This window comes from Buteo buteo, chromosome 4 (genome assembly GCF_964188355.1).
Source record: "Buteo buteo chromosome 4, bButBut1.hap1.1, whole genome shotgun sequence".
Classification (NCBI taxonomy): Eukaryota; Metazoa; Chordata; class Aves; order Accipitriformes; family Accipitridae; genus Buteo; species Buteo buteo.
This window is the reverse complement of record NC_134174.1, coordinates 7,606,580-7,626,682: the sequence shown is the minus strand read 5'-3', so window position 1 is coordinate 7,626,682 and position 20,103 is coordinate 7,606,580. Positions and strand designations below refer to the sequence as shown.

The 20,103-nt window shown below is 39.2% G+C and overlaps 1 protein-coding gene across 6 annotated transcripts in view; it reads left to right on the top strand.

Annotated features, from left to right (window-relative positions):
- Positions 1 to 20,103, top strand: part of BEND7 (BEN domain containing 7) — a 48,097-nt gene that overhangs the window by 11,132 nt on the left and 16,862 nt on the right. For 5 of the 6 annotated variants that reach the window (XM_075024698.1, XM_075024697.1, XM_075024699.1 and 2 more), the window contains 4 exons: positions 4,973 to 5,272; positions 11,232 to 11,354; positions 13,831 to 14,096; positions 18,266 to 18,491. In XM_075024698.1, the coding sequence (XP_074880799.1) occupies positions 4,973 to 5,272; positions 11,232 to 11,354; positions 13,831 to 14,096; positions 18,266 to 18,491 (915 nt within the window). Of the gene's footprint in view, positions 1 to 4,972; positions 5,273 to 11,231; positions 11,355 to 13,830; positions 14,097 to 18,265; positions 18,492 to 18,757; positions 19,965 to 20,103 lie in introns of those variants that run through there. The other variant, XM_075024700.1, reaches the window with a different exon arrangement.

Genomic DNA, 20,103 nt, shown 5'->3' with positions numbered 1-20,103 from the left:
CAGAGCTTCCAGGAGGATCTGCTCCATGATCTTGCCAGGCACAGAGGTGAGACTGACTAGCCTGTAGTTCTCTGGGTCTTCCTTTTTTTCCCTTTTAAAAATGGGAGTTATGGTTCCCCTTTTCCAGTCTGTGGGAACTTTCCCAACTTCTCAAATATGATGGATAGTGGCTTAACCACTTCATCTGTCAGTTCCCTGGTGGATCCCTAGAAGGGATGCCTATCTCCCTTCTAGGATAACTGTCTTTGAAGGAAATACTTGAATGCCATGTAACATTCAAAAAGGTGTTTTGGCGAGCTCAGCCTGGCTGTGCAGCAGAGACACGTGCCTGGCATGCACATGCCTCCCAATTTCTTGAGCTGCTCTGAATTAGCCCTTATAAAATTCTTCAAATACGGCAGCTGAGTTTTGCTGGCCCTCTTCCAGGAAGGGCAGCATTCAAGTGGTGTCTAATAAACTGGCATTTAATATGTTTGATTATATAACCCGTTGCAATTATTTATTATTTTTTATTGAGCTTTCAAGCCATATGCATCGACTTCCACTTTTTCTCACCTCTGAAGCCTTGTTTCCTTACAAACCAGGCTAATGTTGTCAGCTCACACGTGCTCGTCTGGCTGGCTGTCGCTGCTGTTCCTACCCTCCCGATAGCTTCTCACTTCATCCACCAGTTTCAGCCTAGTTTGACAAAAAGGTGGAAATCTGTGAGATAAAAAGTACCTTCAGCAGGAAGCCTGATGGAGGAAAAAGCCCTATTTGTGTAGCCAAGAAAGGAAAAGTTTCTGTAGGAGTTTCATCTGCCAAAATACAACACAACATAAAATCAGACACAAATTCATAGAAGATCAAACTGTATTAAAAAAGTCAACTACTCATGAATATTTCCCAAAGCATATGAGAAACATAAATGTTAAAAATAAAGAAATTAATTGCAAAATATTGGGCCAAGAGGACATTATTTGTTTATATAAGTCATAGGAAGAAAACATCAAATAGAGACGATTGTCCAACCTTAACTCTATTCATTCATTTATACACTTTAAGGCACATACATTAATTACAGATGACATTACCACTTTTGTAATACTGGAATAAAATTAGTATTTTAATATATGGGTATGGTTGCATATAATTTTATAATTCTTTGTAGCACTATGATAGTATTTGACAAATTATTTGGGAAAAGTATAACAACTTGTTTGTAGGTAGTGTGCTACATTTATATTAAGTTCAAAAAGCGTAATAGTGAAAAGATGGTCAGGCATATAGGGGCAAAGAATGGAATTAATGAATTATTGGTAACATTTTGTTAACTGGTGTTGTTTACAGGTCTGTTGCCTCAGACAGGTGCACACTTAGCACATGGATGCTACTTCATCCCAGGACAGTTCTGGTTTACATTTGTGTATTTGTAATTTTTAACATTTTTACAACTTTCAAAGCAGGAAGTTCTTATGCTGTGCACACTGTCAGTAAGGAAAAAGATTGAAATGAATTTTTGGGAAATTACTTTTTATGACTATTTAATGTAGTATTTATGAAAGGGCTTTGTTCTGCTTTTTTTTTTGTCTTGTAAGATTGCAGTCAGGCCATGTGGAAAAAATAGGTTGTATATAAGGGGCCATCATAGAGACATCTGTAATAGTAATTTTAAAAAATTGTTAATATGGTTGTTATGACTATTACCATCTTTTCGTGTAAGTTCCTAAATAGGGCTGTAATTTGCCATGCTTATCTACTTTGAGTAGCATTTTGTAAGTATTTAGTGTTTTGCAAGTAACCTCATTGGTTTCAGATAAAACCAAAGGGATTACATGGGGAATCCAAATGGCAAAACGTGTAGCCTGCCGATCTGAAGCATCCCCATCTCCTTGAGAGTGGTGAGGACCCTTGGTACGTGTACAGGGGTACAGGGAGATGCTGAAATATGCACCACTCCTCTCAGGCCTCAGCATCTCTCTCAGGAGGCTTTTCACAGATAGGTAATACAGATTTTTATGAAATAAACTGGGTTTTTAGGTGCTTGATTATCCCATTCAGCATTTAAAAAGGAAGGCTGGCTCTTCTTTAGGACATAGTAGCTTGAGCTGTTTGGTTTTCTCTGTGGTGCATATTCCTCTTTTTTTTTTTTTTTTTTTTTCATTTTTAAATTACATGGTTATTATCTGTGAAAATCATCAGCAGTGGAATAGCTGATAACAAAATGCTATCATTGGACTCTAGAGCTAATAGCCAAATGAGATAACCAGAGAGCAAGAAGTTAAATCTGTTACTGGTCTTGTGCCTGCCTGCAGGTTCAGATGGTGTAACATCAGCTACTCTCCACTCGTGTCAGGAAGGATGCTGCTGTCGCTGGCCAGTTACAGACGAAAAGCTGTAAAAAGTAATAACTGGGAGAGGGGGGATCTAACCTTGCACTGAAGACTAAGTCAAGCTTATAACCTGTATGTTTTTAATGCTCTTCCTTACAAAGGACATACTTAAAAAACAAAACAAACAAAAAAACCACAAACCAACCAACCAAAAATAAAAAAAAAAACAAACAAAAAACCACCACCAACAACAAACCCAAACAGAAAAATCCCTAAAACCAAAAAACCCCACAAACCCAACAAACAAGTTCACAAAGGGAGAATCTCCCTGTTTTAAGTAGGGAGCTACCTAAACACAAAGACATGCAAGAGGATGCAACTTCAGGGTTTGTTGTAGCATAAATGTAGAGTTTTATTCTATTTGGAGGTATGAATGTTTGTGTCGCTGTATAAGAAGGCTTCTGTATGAAGGAACAAGGGACCAGAATCAAGGCTGAATAAGCTCAGTTAACATTAATATTTTATGTAATTGAGTAAGGGAAATTTAATCTTTCCAACAACTTGTCACCCGACCAGCCACGTAGCACACAGTCACTACACCCAACAGGAGGAGGTGGGTGGGAAGCCTTTTTGATATTCAGATACATCTTGCTGTTGAGTACAAATCTGAATTGCTGACATAAAATTCTTGAGAGCCCAGTGTACTGCTAAATGATACGACGGTAAGGGATTGCTTCATGCTCTGGTGTGGTAGGAGTGTTTGGAGCTTGGATATGGACAGGTACAGCCACATACAGGAGAAAAGGTAGTCTTCAGTGTACGGGTCTGAGTATCTCGATAATGGGAGTCTGGTGGTACTCTGCAGCCTCTCAAGGTTGGGAACTGCAAACAGTCAACCCCTGGTTGGATTGGGGCCAAAAAGTGTCATTTTTAAATGAATTGGTGCTGTGATTTGTTAATTAAATCACACCCACATGCTTAAATCCACAGGCAAACCAACAAAATAAATACAATGCAGAACTTCCTTGCAAAGGGTTTTTCTCGTCGCTTTAGCTGGAGTGAAAATGGTGCTAGAGTATCACTGTACAGGGTTGACAAATATTTTTCTAAGTTTGGACTAGAAGTGTTTTTGCAACCGCCCACTCTCCTTGCTGGATCAGGGTGGGCTAGAGCCAGCTGGCACGGGCCCAGGGAACCGGTGCGCCAGGTCAAGCAGGAGATGCTCTGATTCAGCAGAGGCTGGAGCGGATCGTACAGCTCATCTCCCCTTCTGCTTATTCGCCTCCTGGAGCAAAAACTCCTTCTCTAGGTACTGCGTGTCCCTGGGTACGTGGGGCTTGCAGCGTGCCGCAGCCACATTGAGCTTGGCCAGAGGAGGGGAGCAGCAACCTCCTTCGGGGAGGCAGTCGCTGCTCTTTTAGCTGTCTGGTTTAGCCAGCTACCTAAGCGTGTGCCTAAGTTACTGAGTAGTGCTGTTGAGTTGATAAAATTGTTCACATGCCTGGCATTAGCACACTTTCAAATACCTTGTCGAACCAGAGACAATGCACGTTGCATCTTGGGTTTTGGAGGGTTGGGTTTTTTCTTGTGAAGTTTCTTTTGCACTATCAGTTTTCCAAAAGTAGGTTTATTTTGGGAAGTGTGAATGTAAATTGAACAGAGGATACCAAGTATTACTGTATTAGTATACTACAAAGGAAGGTTGATTCATCAATTTCTTGATCTTTGTTATTCCATTTGCTTAGGTTATTTGATTTTTCTATTACCAGTAAAAAAATAGAAGCTTCTTATTTCAGAAGGGGCTATGAGCACTTCCTTATTACTAGTGAAATGTAATATATGCTTTAACGAGCAAAATAGCTACTATCTGCCCAAAACACATATATTCATTGTGCAATCAGCAGTTTCATATGTAAAATTAATACTTAAATGGTGCCAGGAGTATTAAAGTATGTAATTGTTATTATTTAAATGCCCTGAATTTATTTGGAACAGTCACATTTTTCTTGTATATATTTTCATTTTGTTTTTATAATCTATATTTTTAAGACATCCAGCAGTTAGGCTGTATACAGTTATACATGTATTAGCTGCTTTTTAATTTATTCCTGTATAATCCAGTATTATTAAATTCTGTGGACTAAGGAACTGATCCTGTTCATTAAAATCAATAGATGCAGTGTTGCTCTGTGTGCATGTGCGGTGTGGCGCTTTTTGTGGTCTATTTTTTCTTTGTAGGATCTATCCTTCAGGATATAGCAAACTGATCTATAAAGGGTCTGATCCTGTAGGCTTTACTTGGGGAAAATAATCACTGATGTCAATGCCTGAATAGGATCTTTTTCTTAAAAGGATAGTTTGTTTGAAGCTGCTGTAGCTATTATTATTTCCTTCTGGAGAAAAATAATCTTACTCATCAAAGCTTTAGAAATGGCATTGAGAAAGCCAAGTTCAGCAGGTCTTTCAACCATGAGAGATGTCAACCATTGCTGTGTTAAAGCGTAGCCTGGTACATACCAACGACCGCTCAACCGTTTCTTTTCTTTCTCGTCTTTATTTATTTTTGTACTCCAACTCTTACTGGCATCTAAAATCACTAATCTCTACCCATTACCGTTTTTGCTAATTTACAGTGATAACTGTGGCTCTGTTTTCATTAGGAGATGAAAGCCGGGAAATTAAAAAACAAGTTACAGGGATGAGAAGATTACTGAATGACAGCACTGGAAGAATCTATCAACGAGTTGGCAAAGAAGGAGAAAAACTGAAGGAGGAGCCCCAAGATTTAGACTTAGCCTGGGCCCAGCGCCTGAACCCCCCTGCAGAGTCCCAGGCGAGCCTTCATCCTTCACAGAGCGGTGCATGGAATGAATTATCACCCCAAGCTAGCCATTTTTCAGGGCAATATGGAACTCGATCGAAAACGTTCCAAAATCAAACACGAACCGTGACATCCAATGGTATGATCTGCATTAGATACTGAGAATAGTACTTTTTTTTTCTCTCCTTGTACTCTACTAAATTTCTGCCTTTGTTGTGATGATTTATTGTACCGCTGCACTGAAAGTAGTTATAGTTCAGAGTCTACAAAATGAGCACATAGTTATCACTTTGAAAAGGTGTGAAAGTGGGCACAGTGCATTCTGCTACCATCTGTCTTAGCTTTTAAAATGGATTCCTGGTGATAGGACAGAATTACTCAATGCTGTTATGGGCTTAATTTCTATACAGTACTTATTAAAACAGCTTTTGCCATTGTTATTAAATTCATAGCTAATTAAATGTCAACCTCTACCACTCCTCTTTGCAATGAGTAATGTAGCACTGTTGTGACACCACTTGCGGAGCAGGATTCTGCTGACTTTCTTAAGGGCATGGCATCAGCCTTATAACTGGCCACTGAACTTCAGGTACAAAATCCCATTACAGCCTTAGGCTTTTATTCCGATGGGACCATCGGAGAAAAGAGATGATGGAGTCTACCTGTGAACAGCATGTACTAGAGCGTGGTCCATCTTGTACTGGCAGAGAATTCTGCCCTGAAGTAGATAGCAGTGTGGCCTTAAAATGCTTTTTTTCTTGTTGTTTCAAGTACCAGAGAATGGAGGTTTTACTGCCAGGTTCCTGAAGGTCGTCTTTAACAATCTAAATTTAATTCGGGAAGTTTTTCTCCTGATATTCAACCCTAAATTTAGAGAGGGGGGTATATTGAAGGGGTACCTCAGTTCTAAATTGTGGAAAATAAAAAATTGTGAGATTGCATCTGAAAACATTATCAATTTCCAGTTGATTCTGAAGGTATGTGTACTTCCCAATAGGAGCATCTGCTGTGTATCCTTCTTTAAAGACATACATGTTCTCGTTGCTTGTAACAGTTAAAAAGAAAAATACTACTATTATTCTCACTACTGTCCTTTAGGAAGCGTTGTCACTGCACTAAAAAACGTACAGCTCTAGGTTTCAGCAGATTGACTGTTTCTCTGTAGAGACAATGATTCACACAGAGGTACCGGCTGACCTGGAAAAAGGTGTTGCAGTAAGTCATGCTGGTTTTATTTATTTTATAATGCAAAAAAAATAGTTGAGTTTTTTTAAAGGTGCAGATCCAGGGGAGAGGGGAAAACGCTTGACGGCGTTTAGCATCCCAGTCTACAACTGTGCTCTCAAAATCCCACCATAACAACCTTATAAATGTGGAAGGACCCGAAATTCATCACACATCTCCCTCTGGCCTGAGAGTCCCTGGGCACAGGCAGGGACAGTTCTCTGCATGCACAGAAGTGCCCAGGCCTGCACAGATTAGGTGCCTAGCTCCTGGATCCAGAAAGTAGGTGGAGCAGCACCTCTGTCCCCTCAGGGGCCTGATTCAGCATGTGAGCTAAAACGTGTTGACAGGATTTGGCCCTGTATGCAAGAAAATGTCAGCGCTTTAATTTTTCGTATGGGCAGGAAGGGTTCGGCTGATTTATGATCTCTTACAGGTTAGAACAGCCTGTGAGACAGTAGAAGGGTTGGGTTGAGTGACCTCCTGGGCTGGACAGGAGGAATGCCCAGGCTCCCAGCTTTTGGGGAAGTGAACGAGAAGGCACCTTCCACCCCTCCCTCTGCAGCTGCCCTGCTACAGAAAGGAATGCAATCTTTTAGGTTATTACATAAAGACGGGTGTGGGCCCTCTCTGCCAGCCACCTTTGAAAAGACGTTCTGCGTAGCTCTTTGATTAGAGGTGTCCGCCTCCAGCGGGGTGTTGCGAGCCTGCCAGATGGTTTTGCTGTTTTGGCTCCAAAGCCTGGTCTCTAGGAAAGGAAAACTTTTGATGCATTTCTGGGCTGCGAGCAAGCTCTGGAACTGCTCCTCACCCAGCACACAGCTCTTCTGGGCGGCCAGCATAACATGTCTGATTCTCCCCATCCCCTGCATTGGGAGCCTGAGCATCTAACTCAGTATTTTAGATGTTACTCGGAGGATGAACAAAGTCCTTAGAAGCTGGCTGTAGAAATGCTGAACAATACCTCAAGGGAGATACTACTCCTTGGTACTTACCATGGTGTTTAAACTCATCAGAGCAAAACTGTTCAGGTAGGATGTAAGCTTATTACCTGGGGCTGTCAGGCCAAGGTCATCACTGGGGAGATGTCCAGGCATCTATAGCAGGCAGTCTGAGTCCAGAAACTGTTTCTGTCAGTTGTGGATAGATACCGTATAGGAAGCCAGGTTATATGTTGTAGGCCAAATTACTCAGATTTTAATGTAATAGGCATGCCAAGTCCATCTAACTAGTATAGTTACCTACTTGCATGGTAAAGGTGGTTCATGGAGAGGCTGGAATGGATGATTAATAGGTGCTGGTATAGAAACCAGTTGTGAAAAAGGTATTGGCAAAAATAGACGAAGAGAGAAAAGGAGGAATGGGGGCAGCCTAGGCATTGCTGCAACAGAGGGAAGAGCAGGAACATACTTGAAAAGCAAAGTGATTTGTTGCAAACCAGATTTAAGGCGGTGGTTTCACAAGTCACGATATTAGGTAGATGTCTGTGACCCACTGCGTTTAGTGGAAGCCTCTTGGGGCTACAAACAGTGAGTAGCATGTCTGACCTATTAGAGACAACAAACTCATAGAGTCTGTCTAAAACATTTTAGTTTTGTTTCTTGTGTTCTGTAGCAAATCTGGCAGTGATGCAGCAGCTGAGTTGCTTTTTGGTTATGTCAAGATCATTTTCAATGGATTGCACTTGCATGCTTTTCAAATATAAACTTGTGGTAGCAATGTTACACCAGGTGAATTCACTCTCAGCAGAGCCAGCTGCAAGAACGACTGTCCTGGGCTACTTGCTGCGGACATGGGGGAAGCAACTAATGCGGTTGTGTAGTCTCCTTCTCTCAATCATACAAGCCGGTATCAAATTTGCCTGCTGGTGAGCTTCCAAAAGAGAGGGAGATGGTGCTTTAAAGACTCCTTCATAAAAATAAAAAGTCTGTTCTCCTTTTAAAATTAAAAATTGATTTATAACAAGTTGAAAAGGGTTGCTTTTGTCCTCTAAAAATGATAAAGATAGTGCTTGGAACAATGACTGAGAACAATCTACAAGATGTTTCTTACAACACAGTAACTGATCAGAGGATGGAGGATAGAAAGAAAATAAAAAACCCTCATGAATATGTATGAAGTCAGTAGAACCCTGCTTTGATTTGAAATATTGGTGGTCTCTTTTCCCATTTCCAGTACCTATGGTAGATTTACATGGGTAATTTCTATCAATGCTAATGGGGATTATAATGTAAATCCCCCATGCCTCAATGGGAAAATAGACTCTTTGGTTTTACATCAGGAGCCTGCGTGCCTGCGTGCTTTCATTAGGAACATGTTATATTGCAACAGGAAAGATGTACAGGTATTTACTGATACAATTTGTCCAAGTTTTCACATGCAATTCACCATGATATAGAGTCTTTCTTAAGAAGGAAACAAAAGCCACCAGCCCTGTCTCCTGCTGTAGTCTTTCAGATACTATTTCTAGAAGCTCACTGGAATATTGGATTCTGATCAAGAGAGAAGACAGACTTTATCCCGAGGAGCTTATTAGTCTAAAACAACTGAGAAAGCACTGGAAGAAGGATGTTCTTACTATGTATTTGTCTTGTATTAATAAAACTCTCCTAATTTCCTGGGACTCCATTTCTGGGGTACCTGCTTGTCTTACTGAAAAGTGCGGAGTTACACTGATGCTATTAAATTATAAGAAGTCTTGAACTTCATCTACTTAAAAGTCTACCTTTAACAGATAGGTAAATCTGACTAATCTGCTGCAAAGCTAAAGATACCTTTTTTTTTTTTTTTCCCTTTCCCCTCTGTACCTGTAACAATAGGCTAAACACTTTATGGACCATTGAAAAGATAAAATCCCATCCATGCCCCAAGGAACTTTCAGTGACTAGACAGCATACAAAGGAAGGGTGAGATCAAACTAGGCAGAGCCCTACTGAGTCAGTAACCTCTCATTGTTTTAATTTGAGACTCTCAGCCTGTTTTCCAGATTGCTTTTTACTTTTAAAAAGTTTTTATTTACAGCTGAAACCTTGGAGAGAAGAAGCCGGTGGAACTATTGCATTTGTATTTGCTAGATTTGCAGAGATTCTTAAAGTACTCCATTTATCTTAATGCAGTATTAACAGTTTTTGTCCATGGGTGCTATTTTAAAATACCTAAATTTGTAATTACAGTAGTGTGGACAATCTAAATATCTGAGGAAAGGAGGAGAGCAACAGAAGATGTCAACAATCTTTAAGTGACACATCAGTTTAGCTTCACAAGTAGCTCACTTTTGGGAGAATGACCACCGGCTCAAGTCTGATAGGTGTTGCTTCAGAGCTGAAGCACTGAATGGAAGGAGGTAGAGAACAAGTGCCTACAAGGGAAGGGAGATTTGAGGATGGAGGGACACACTGAAGAACTAGGAAAGGGTGGGAGTGATTTGGCAGTGGCCAGATTTTTACCCATTTCAAATGAGGATTGAAGTCAGGGAATCTGTGTGGGTCTGACATCAGGGAGCTCTGATGAAAGAACACAAACCAAACCTGAAGAGGTATTAATAACTGGTTTGGCTTCAGAGGAAAGCAAAAGTAATAATGAAAAATGGGAGGATTTATGAGCGAAGACTAGATGAGTTGCTTATGTTCACTTTAGCTAGGTAATGATTAAAGGGCACCTGATAACTGTCAGGCTACGGAAGAAAAAGGGAAATACATTCTCTGAAGTCCACCACATGTGACACCAAGCAAGATGATTTTTGTTAGATCCATTTGTACCTATCTTCATAAAATGATCATCCCTCCTCTTGCATGCTTTGATGAGCAGTAAAATAGCTATCAATTTAAATGACTGTAAACACATTTTGAAATGAAGGGGGGTGCATCCCATCTGACCTCAGTTTCGAGCAGATACTGCAGGTGTTTTGTTGAATTTTGAAAATTTTATTTGCAGTGTTAAAGCTAGTGATACAGCTATTTTAAACTAAAGTGCAGGATACGCAGCTAAAGCTTGAAATCTTTCAGCTGTTATGGCCTGTCCTAATTCAGGACCTATGGTGCAAAACTTCTGGAAAGCAAGGCAGTAATAAAAGCACTGCTAAGGGCTAGAACTAGAAGTATGTAAATTCAGTTAAACACTAGTAAGAATTACTAGAAAAGAAGAATCTGTTGAACTACTATATTCATTTTCAAAGGGAAACTATGGAAAGCCCATCTTGTAGGTCACAGTGCTGGAAAATATGCCATAGAAAACAATCCTACCCTAGCAAACAGAACAGCAGATATAAAAGCTTTCCTTGCTTGTGTTTTTTTCCATCCTGTTTGTTTTTTGGTTTGGGTTTTTTTTTCTTCTCCAAATAGGTTCTTTTATTTTCATTCTCAATTCTTCACATGGTAAAGAATCACATGTAACATTCAAACAGTTTAAAAATTCTTAAGCCCTCATTTAATGTACAGTATAAACCTTTATTACACAGACTGTCTTCATTTTTTGTAAGATTGTTCCGGGAGATGGGCTTTTTTGTGTGTGCGTGATAAAGTGAGTATGTTTATAATGAGGTTTGGTGCTATTGTTATTCAAGATGAACTAGCCTGACAATAGGAAGCCCTGCTGTGAAGAGTGCATTGTATTCACGCTCTGAGCAGTCTTCTCCAGCCCATGTAACATTGTATCCTCTACTGTATATAATTGCACATATTAGTAATTGGATAAAAACTAGTGGCCCCTTCCTCTTCAAAGGGACCATGTTGAAAATTATTTGTTTTCTTGCTTTGGATCTGATTTCATGATGGGTTATATTGCTAATAGTTTCAAACGCCTGCAGGTAATTGTTGTTTGCGTGTTTTCGGGTGGGTTACATTGTCTCTCCTCTGTTTCGTTCCTCTCTCTTTCAGGAGAAATCCCAATGGTGAATTCATCAATTGGACCAAACTGCTGTACGTGTAATTGCCAGTCAACCCTACAGGCTATTCTTCAAGAGCTCAAGACCATGCGAAAATTGATGCAGATTCAAGCAGGTACAATGACCGGTCCCATACATGCATATCCATGACAAGCATCTAGTCATGCTCGTTGCAGGGGGATTGGAGTAGATGGTCTTTGGAGGTCCCTTCCAACCCAAACTCTTCTATGATTTTATGATCTTATAGTTAGGAGGAGTGGTCTAGTAAGACAGAAATCTGTGTGGAGACTCAGGAAAACCTGGACTGTTTCCTGCTCTTGACACATCGTTCAAAGTCAAATATTCACAGGCTTCTTGGAAATGTAATTTCTACTTCTCAGATCCTTACCTGTAACATGGGATATTATCTTGTAGGAATCCTTTAAGGCTAAATTTAAAAAAAAATCTAACGTGATTAGGTACTTTAGTAATGGGAGCTGGGTGGGTAGATCAATATGCCATAACCACCCCCAGTTTGTTTTCAAGCATTCATTCAGAGGTGGAAAATGCTACTTTACCTATTATCTGCTTACCAGTTCACTAATCTTAGGGGTAAAAAAAAAAAAAATTGGAAGGCCACTTTAAAGTTATTGTAGAACAGTTCATTCAAATATCTTTCAAGTTACAGCTCCATGGTAGCCTCAACTGAGCTAGACACTGCCTGTTGTGGCTTCCATCCTTCTTCAGGCTGGTTTACCAGTTCTTTCTACTGGCTGAACCAGCAATAATCTGTTCATTGGGGAAAACTATTGAGTCTAGTGTTCTGCTAGGCTAGGAGCTGAAACAGAACAGTGCAGAGCCAGAAGAGCACTAGAGCCAGCAGGATAATGAGACCATGGCAGCTAGGAGTTAGGTAGGTCATTGTAGGGTGCTGTGAAGCTGCAGCCTCCGTGCTTCCTAAAAATTAGCGTTAATACTTATGAGTTGGAGATGTTGGAGATTTTGTCAGTTGAGTTGCCCATCCAGTGTGAGTGATGGGGAGTGGAGCCATGGAGTTTTTTCTCTTAGAGCAGCTGAATAAGACCTCTGTAAGAAAAGGCAGTGTTGAGTAATTAACTGAAATATGAGTGGAGTGAAGGGCTGACTAAACTCCTTGTCGTCATGGCATATAATGCTTGAGTGAGCAACGGGAAGGATCAGACAGGTTTTCTAATATCAGTTGATACACATAAAAATGCTTTTCTAAAAGTCATCGATTTACAAAGAAGCACACGAAGGCCCAGGTTTACAATCTTTGCTGGGACAGGGAGTTCTTTACACAGTTGTACTGATTTAATCGAAATTATGTGCATGATTAAAAATGGCTTGTGGGTGAGAGGTACAGAACTGGCATTTATGCCAGGAGAGCTGGCGCCTCAATAGCAGGAACCTTTATTTATTATGTATCTACAGGATAAGTACCTTGTTAATTAGTGAATCTTTTGATTCACTGGGAATAGTTCATATTTTCTGGTAGGCATGAAATGATGGCTTTGCAGAGAAAAAAAAATCATTTGGCATTTTTCTTGCTAAAAGAAAAAAAGCTAAAATGCAAACATGTAAGTGAAAGTGTAATAACTTATTTTAGTATTCAAGCACCCTTCTGTCTAAATGATAAACTACAAATTAGAGTCTTGTAAATCCTTGCCAGAAATGAAATATCCCAAACATCTTTTAATAAACAGTATTCCAAGGTTTGTTTTTTTCCTCAAGCTTTGTAGATGAGGACTATTTGTAGTTCACTCATAGCTCGAATGAGTTTGATTTGCATGTGTAGCACTTTTGGCTTTATTTTTTTGACCTTGACCTTACTGATTCATCCAGACATATAATTGTATCTGCATAGCATTCTGCTGGAGGACTTGCTCACATTGCTACAGGTTCAGCATTGGTGCCTTAATTTATACAAATGAATGTGGATACTGGAAAATGCAAAATATTGATAAATATAAAATAAGATCTCTTAGATTTCAGAGGTAACACATGAACTGTCAGTTTCTGTGTATGAGCAAAACAAACTGATGCAACTTTGGGTTACTTTTTTCCCAGAAATTAAACTATTGAATAGTATTTTCACTCATTCTTGACATAATGGTACTTGAAATGTTCTTGCCGAGCTGATTAACTTGGTGACTACATTCATAAAAATAACTGTAATTGCATTAGCACTTGTATTATCTTACTTTATCAGGAAAACATGCTCAAAGACAGTGACATTCTCAGTCATTCAAGAGGGTATACAAATGAATCATTGCTTAAGTCGTTCGTGTCACCAACCATCTAGTGGTCACGAGGAAAAAGAACCACGTATTCCTAATTTTCCTAAAACACTATTCATCAGTATGTCTTGAAAAACCTCATAGTGGAGCTCAGTGTCATTATTGCCGTTGTACAGATTGGAAAATTATGCAAAGGTGATAAAACGTAACTGTTTCACATGCAGAAACAGCCCTGAAAACTGTGCCACTTATCCACAAGATAAGTTCAGTATGTTGGTAGTTTAATGGTGCATCTGTGTGGTTATACATGTGCTTTTCATCTATAAATTTAATTCATTACTTTCTTTCATTCAGTTGGGACTCAAAACAGACAGCAGCCTCCTGTTCCTCTGATTTGTGCGCAAAAGTCAACAATATCAAGAAAGAGAAATAAAAAGAAAAAACTGCCCCTCAAAACTGTTGAACCAATTACCATGAATAAGAAACCCAACTCCGCAGAGAATGAAAAGAAGCTGTCAGCAAACTCGGAACGATCGAGTCTGCAAGCAGTTGAACCCTCCCTAAAACCAGAAACCCCTGTTTCAGGATTTGGAATTATCCTTGAATCGGCTTCATCAGATGTAAGTTAATATTTTAATATGTGGTATCACAGGATTTTAAAGCACTAACTCATTTGGGAGAATCAGTACTCAAGTCAGGTTGACATGTGTTCCCACTTCTTGTTGGAATAAACAAGCAAATATTGGGTAGGGTTGAATGGAGACAGTAGGGTGAGATGTGGGGAGTGCTGATTACAAAGTTTTGGGTTGGTGTTTTTCAACTGAGTGAGTGCTGATTACAAAGTTGTGGGTCTGTCTTTTCAACTTTAATAAGCGTGTAGTTCTCCCTTGAGTTCAAGGCTGCCTGTTGTTTGAGCTTGCAGTGGAAATTTGTTCATCTCTCCTGTTGCCAAGAGCCACCGTGAGATCAGGAGCTGTGAAAAGTGCTGCGTGTATAAAGCATTCACAACCCTGTCATTTGCTGATGAGCGCATGTAGTTCACACGTATACCCTTATCCTGCCAAGGTGTATTAGTGTGGTGTGTTTCATGCCTGGCTGGTCCCCCTGGCTTCAGGGGACTCCTTACCTCTACAAAGTTCATACCTCAGTCTTTGCTCTATCGGGTCGTTTGGTCTTCATCACTGTGGTTGCTGGATGAGGGCCTTGATGCTGTTGATGATGTCAGTGTGACTGAAGGGGCCAAAATTTGCCACTCTAAAAATACATACTTTTCACATGTAAAATTGCAATAAGTGTATTTTCTTCATTCATGTAACTTGTATGCGTTGATAGAAATTTCATGTATCTGGTGGCTGATTGGCTTTGTTTAATGACCAAATAGATGTCATCTGAACCAGTTCACTGATGAGTAAACTGATCATTAATTTCTCTAATATATTTTTAATTTTGAGCAGGCAGTTTCCAATTTCCTAAGTACTATTAGCTAGAAAAACATAATTAAATTCGGTATCAATAAGCGTAAATGAAAACAATGCAGCAGATAATATTCTACCTTTCTGGAAGTGGGAACTAATAATAAAAAAGAGCAGTCATGATAATTCAGTTGTATAGATGCAAGCCACACCACTAATTAGATTGCAGTCTCATGCTACAGAGTCAGTGTAGTGATACAGAGTAACTAGTTTGATGCTTTTTTCAAAGGCTTTCATTTTGTAGTACTATGCTTAATAACGTTTGAGGGAATGGTTTGGGGGGGGACTGGTAATTTATCTCCAGTACACAATTTGTGCTTATAATTTTTCTTTTCTTGTGGCACTCTTTTCTGGTTTTGAAAACCTTTTTTTACTTGCAATGGAATTTAATTTGGCTTTATGAATGTGTTCCATTGCTGGACACAATTCTTCGTGCCAATTTGACCTAAGAAAAAAAAGAAGAGAAAACATGTGTCTTATAAATCAGGTCCTCATCTGCCATCCCATGCTCTGGCCCCTGCTTGCCACCGTAGTTGTTTGACTAAATTTACAGAGCCAGAACCTCGAGACAAACAAATTGATTTTGTTTTGTCTTTGGAAAGAAAACAGTTGAGTTCTGAAAACAGATATATTTAACAGCGGAAATAAAATGTGACCTTAAACATTTTAAGAAGGCTAAAGAAAGTCATTTCTGTCAGAATGAATGGCGGTATTATCTTTTTCTATTTATTCATAAGCATCTCTAGTGTATCTGAGTGCCCGAAAAAAATGAAAGACATTTTACGCAGCACCATAAATAAATGTTCCCTTGAGAATATTGCACGAGTTGTCTGTAGCGGGTGCTGTGTCATATGCCAGGACTGCCACTGCTGTTATTTTGCCAACATTTATTGAACTTTAAGAAAAAACTCAGTTCAATGTGTATAAAATTGGGGCTACTGAAACCAGTGCAATTAGTTCAGATTTGCTGAGATGAAATACTGCTACTTATGGAGGTGGAAAAAGTCTTTGTGAGACCAACTCTTAATCTGGCCCATGAAATGTAATGTTCTGTTACTCTTAGTTAAACTTTTTGTGTTTGTTTTACAATATTTCATTTATAACCTAATCATTTCTAATCTACATAGTACAACCTACTGAAATGTCTAGGATTAAATGTAATTCACCACCTGTTAATTTTAGCACAGCAAAAGCCTTTGGCATTCAGGTCTTATTTATTTTATTGTACACGAGTAGTTTACCCACCTGTTTCTTATGCCATGATCATTATCTACTAACAAATGCTTTTCCTTTTCAGAAGTTGCATTCAAAGTGATCATAAAGTTCAATTAGGTACTGATTGTCTTTGATTGAAGAATAGTTTACTACTAAAGGAAAGCAAGAATAAATCAGCTTTTTGCCTTCAAATTATTTTACTGATATACAAATTGATTCCTATATTAAGAATAAAATAGTCAAAACTAAAATAATATTGACTCCTCCACGCTAGTGCACTGGTAGGGTTTGAAATGTATTCTACAGTTGTATTAGTGAAGATGATTTGTCTGCCCTAGGTGTCTGGTATCATTGAGGTTATCTTAGATTGCTATCATAAGACTCAAGACCCAAGTAAGAGAATAGGACAGGATGCCTTCATCACCATGACAACTACGTTCTGGTTTTTGGTTAACACGAAGTAGAATTTTTTCCAAGTTGTAAACTTGGCCCACGTTTATTTACTCTTGAAAATCTTCTCTGTCACCAGAAAGTTTAGAAGTAACATATTAAAAACCCACCTACTTCAGAAGGTTGTCAAATGTCAAATGAAATAACTCTGACTGTTTTGCTGGATCCAGCATTTTGAAAGTTCTCAAGGTAAAAAACAACTTTTCATGCAGAACAATCTGAGAAACTTACATGCTTTTTAGATTTTTATTTTTTTTTAATTGCTATCTGCATATTTTAAGATTCTTCGTCCTGGGTTCCCAAAGCATTGTAATCTTCAGTTTTATCACACAAAACACATGCATATCCAATGATAGTATATGCTTTGAAAATATTCTGCTTGCTGTAACTCTCTTGATACTGATTTTTAAAAATCCATGGGAAAAGAGTTACACAGCCAAATTCTTCTGAGATTGGCAGCCCTTTTTTCTGTCTAGATTCAAGATGTTTGCAGGTGATTTGATAGGAGATGGCATTTGCTCTTGCTCTGTAAACATCTTTGAAAACGCACCATCACTGGTGGCTATGTTTTCATGTAGGGGAAAAAAAAGAGCAAGTTATTAGGAGCAAGGCTGTAATGTTAGCTTATTTTCTCACATCATGACCACTGATTTCCCCCCCCCCTTGCCAACTATCAGATAATATCTTAAAATTTTTAGTTTATTCATGATGTATCTTCATTCTAGGTATATAATTATTCCATACAGACATCTTGTGTAAGCACTGTGTGGTAGTCAAAGAAGAATATACTGCAAATATTATTTGTGTAAGTTCTGATATGTACAGATAGGGACAGCAAAAAGACTCTTAGTAAGGGGACTTCCTTGAAGGCCTTTTTCTGCTTTGGCCCACAAGGTACTTGAGACAAGACTCTTGCGAAATGCAGGATAATTTTGTTTCCTTCCCTTCCCCTCCATCTCACTTTCTGGCAGTCACATAAATCCCTGTGATTTACCACTGAGGTTTTTTGTGCTGAAACAAGGTGTCTGTCTAACATCATCCTCTTCTAAGGATGCATTTTGGGAATATGAAAAGAAGGGAGAAATGATCAGCAAGCACTGGCTCCAAGGGCAACCTCAAACTCATCATCTACTTCTACTCATATGGGCCATATCTGCGCTGGAAGCCCTCTTGGGAAAACACATGGAATGGACCGGTAGCCCTGCATTTGTGCTTCTTGGAAATGCCTGGCTGCCCAACAGCATGCTTGTTCACATAATTTGGCAGTGAAACAAGTCCATAAAATGGTTAGATAAATGTCCAAAAAGCATCACATAGGAGTGTTGCTCTAGGATGATCCTCTAGTTTGTCATTATTATCCAATATTGAAAGGTATCTCTTTTCTTTTTGTTAGCTGTACACCTAGAAATAATGTCAGTAATTGTTAACTATTACAGTGGCTAGACATGAGTATGATTATTTGATTTGCCTTTTAAGGTGCTTATTCACTGATGGGGTTTGATTTCGATGAAGTAGGCTGCTATGGTACTGAATAGCTGGGAAAAGGTTCACGGTTTGATTAAGTGATTGTAAAGTCTCACCAGATGCATGATTGAAGTAAAATAGTGTCTTTGAATGCTCGTTTAATTAAAACATTTGTATTCTTTTGGTAGCCAGAAGTGCAACTTGCAGAAGGCTTTGACGTCTTCATGCCGAAATCTCAGCTGGACTCTATATTATCAAACTATACTCGCTCAGGAAGTCTGCTTTTTAGGAAGCTGGTCTGTGCATTTTTTGATGACAAGACTTTGGCTAACTCTTTACCAAATGGCAAAAGGAAAAGAGGGCTCAATGACAACCGGAAAGGACTAGACCAAAATATTGTGGGTGCAATAAAAGGTATGTTTTTTGCTTTCTTTCATATGTGTAATTATAACCTATTCTCAGCTAAGGAGAGTGTAAGGGGATTAGAATTTCTGACGTGTGTTAGGTCTATTAAAATATGCAGTCTTATTTCTATTCCCTTTCATTCAGTTGTTAAAAATAGCTTCTACGGGGACAGCTTGTGTTAATTTTAAGCCAATGATCCCAATTTCTGAAGTCAGGCTCTAAGGTTAGAAACTCAATGTTCATGTAAGATAATTATTTTTTTTTCCGGATATCAGAGATGCAAAGAAATCTTGAAAACACAATGACAGCGTAACTGATCCTCTTCAATCAAAATTCTGAGGCTCGCACTTCATCTTACTGTGTCTGCTCTGTAAATAGTTTAGGAGTTGGTAGCTGGATTGAGGAGAGATGGAGGGAGGTAATACTGGGACTGAGATGAGTTTAATGCTCCTAAGAACAGTGGCGGTCCTTCTCTTGTGGGAGCAGATTTCTTAGCTGATGTGAGGATCCTGTGATGGGTGGTTTTTCTTAGCGATTACTGCTTTCTAGCTTCCAGAAGAACACGTGTACCTTCAAATTCTGTGATTGCACCATATAAAGAGCTGGTATTAAGCCAGAGATTCTGAACTGGATTCTATTATTTTGAAATCTGATCTAGTAGGGAAAATACCCAAGTTACCAAAAGACAGGCTGTGTTGCAAAGTAGAGCTTATTTTAGAGACTGTGACTCATGTTGAGGTACAAATTGCTAACCTAAGAGACATAAGGCAATGAGAAGAGCTTCTGTAAGTCCACTGGCAACAAAAGGGGGCAGGGGAATGTTTTGCAACCACCTCTGTGTCCACTTTTGCCCCCCTCTCCCCATGCAAGAAAGACATTGACATACCGGCTTGAGTGCAATGGAGGGCCACCAAGACTTATGGTACTGAAGCAGGTAAGTATGTATGTGAAGTGACATGAAGAGAGGCTGAGAGAACAGGAGAGAAGACGATTCAGGAGAAACCTTATTGCTGTCCAGAACTACCTAATGGGATGGTGTAGAGAAGGTGGACTCAGACTCTTCCCATAGGCACAAGAGGCATCGGACGCATGGAAAATTTCAATATGATATAGGGAAAAGCTTTTTCAACATGAGAATGGTTGAACAGTGGAATAACAGCTTAGAGAGGCTGCAGGATCTCCATCCCTGGAAATACTCAAAACTTGACTGGTCACAGTCCAGAGTATCATAATCTAGTTGGCCATGCTTTGAGCAGGAGGCTGGGCATGGAGACGTCCAGAGGACCCTTTCAACCTGTGCAATTCTCCAATGAAGTATATGTTGTGGCTATGTCATAGTCCTAATACATCTTACAGAGTTGCTGGCAGACTTTCTTACAGTTATGGTTATAATTAGGTTTAAATCACAAACACTTTTTTATACCCTCCTTTCTTGAGCTCAGTAATCTGCAAAAATCTGTAGTTGAATTCACTCTATCTGTATCTCATTCTTCCTTAAAAGCTTTAATAAATAAGTTAAATGGAAGAAAAAGGAGTTCAAAATTACTTTAAAAAAAAAAACTTCTTAATTTGAGCAGCACTGTGATAAAATAAATGTTTTTCAGTAGATGCAGCAGCACTA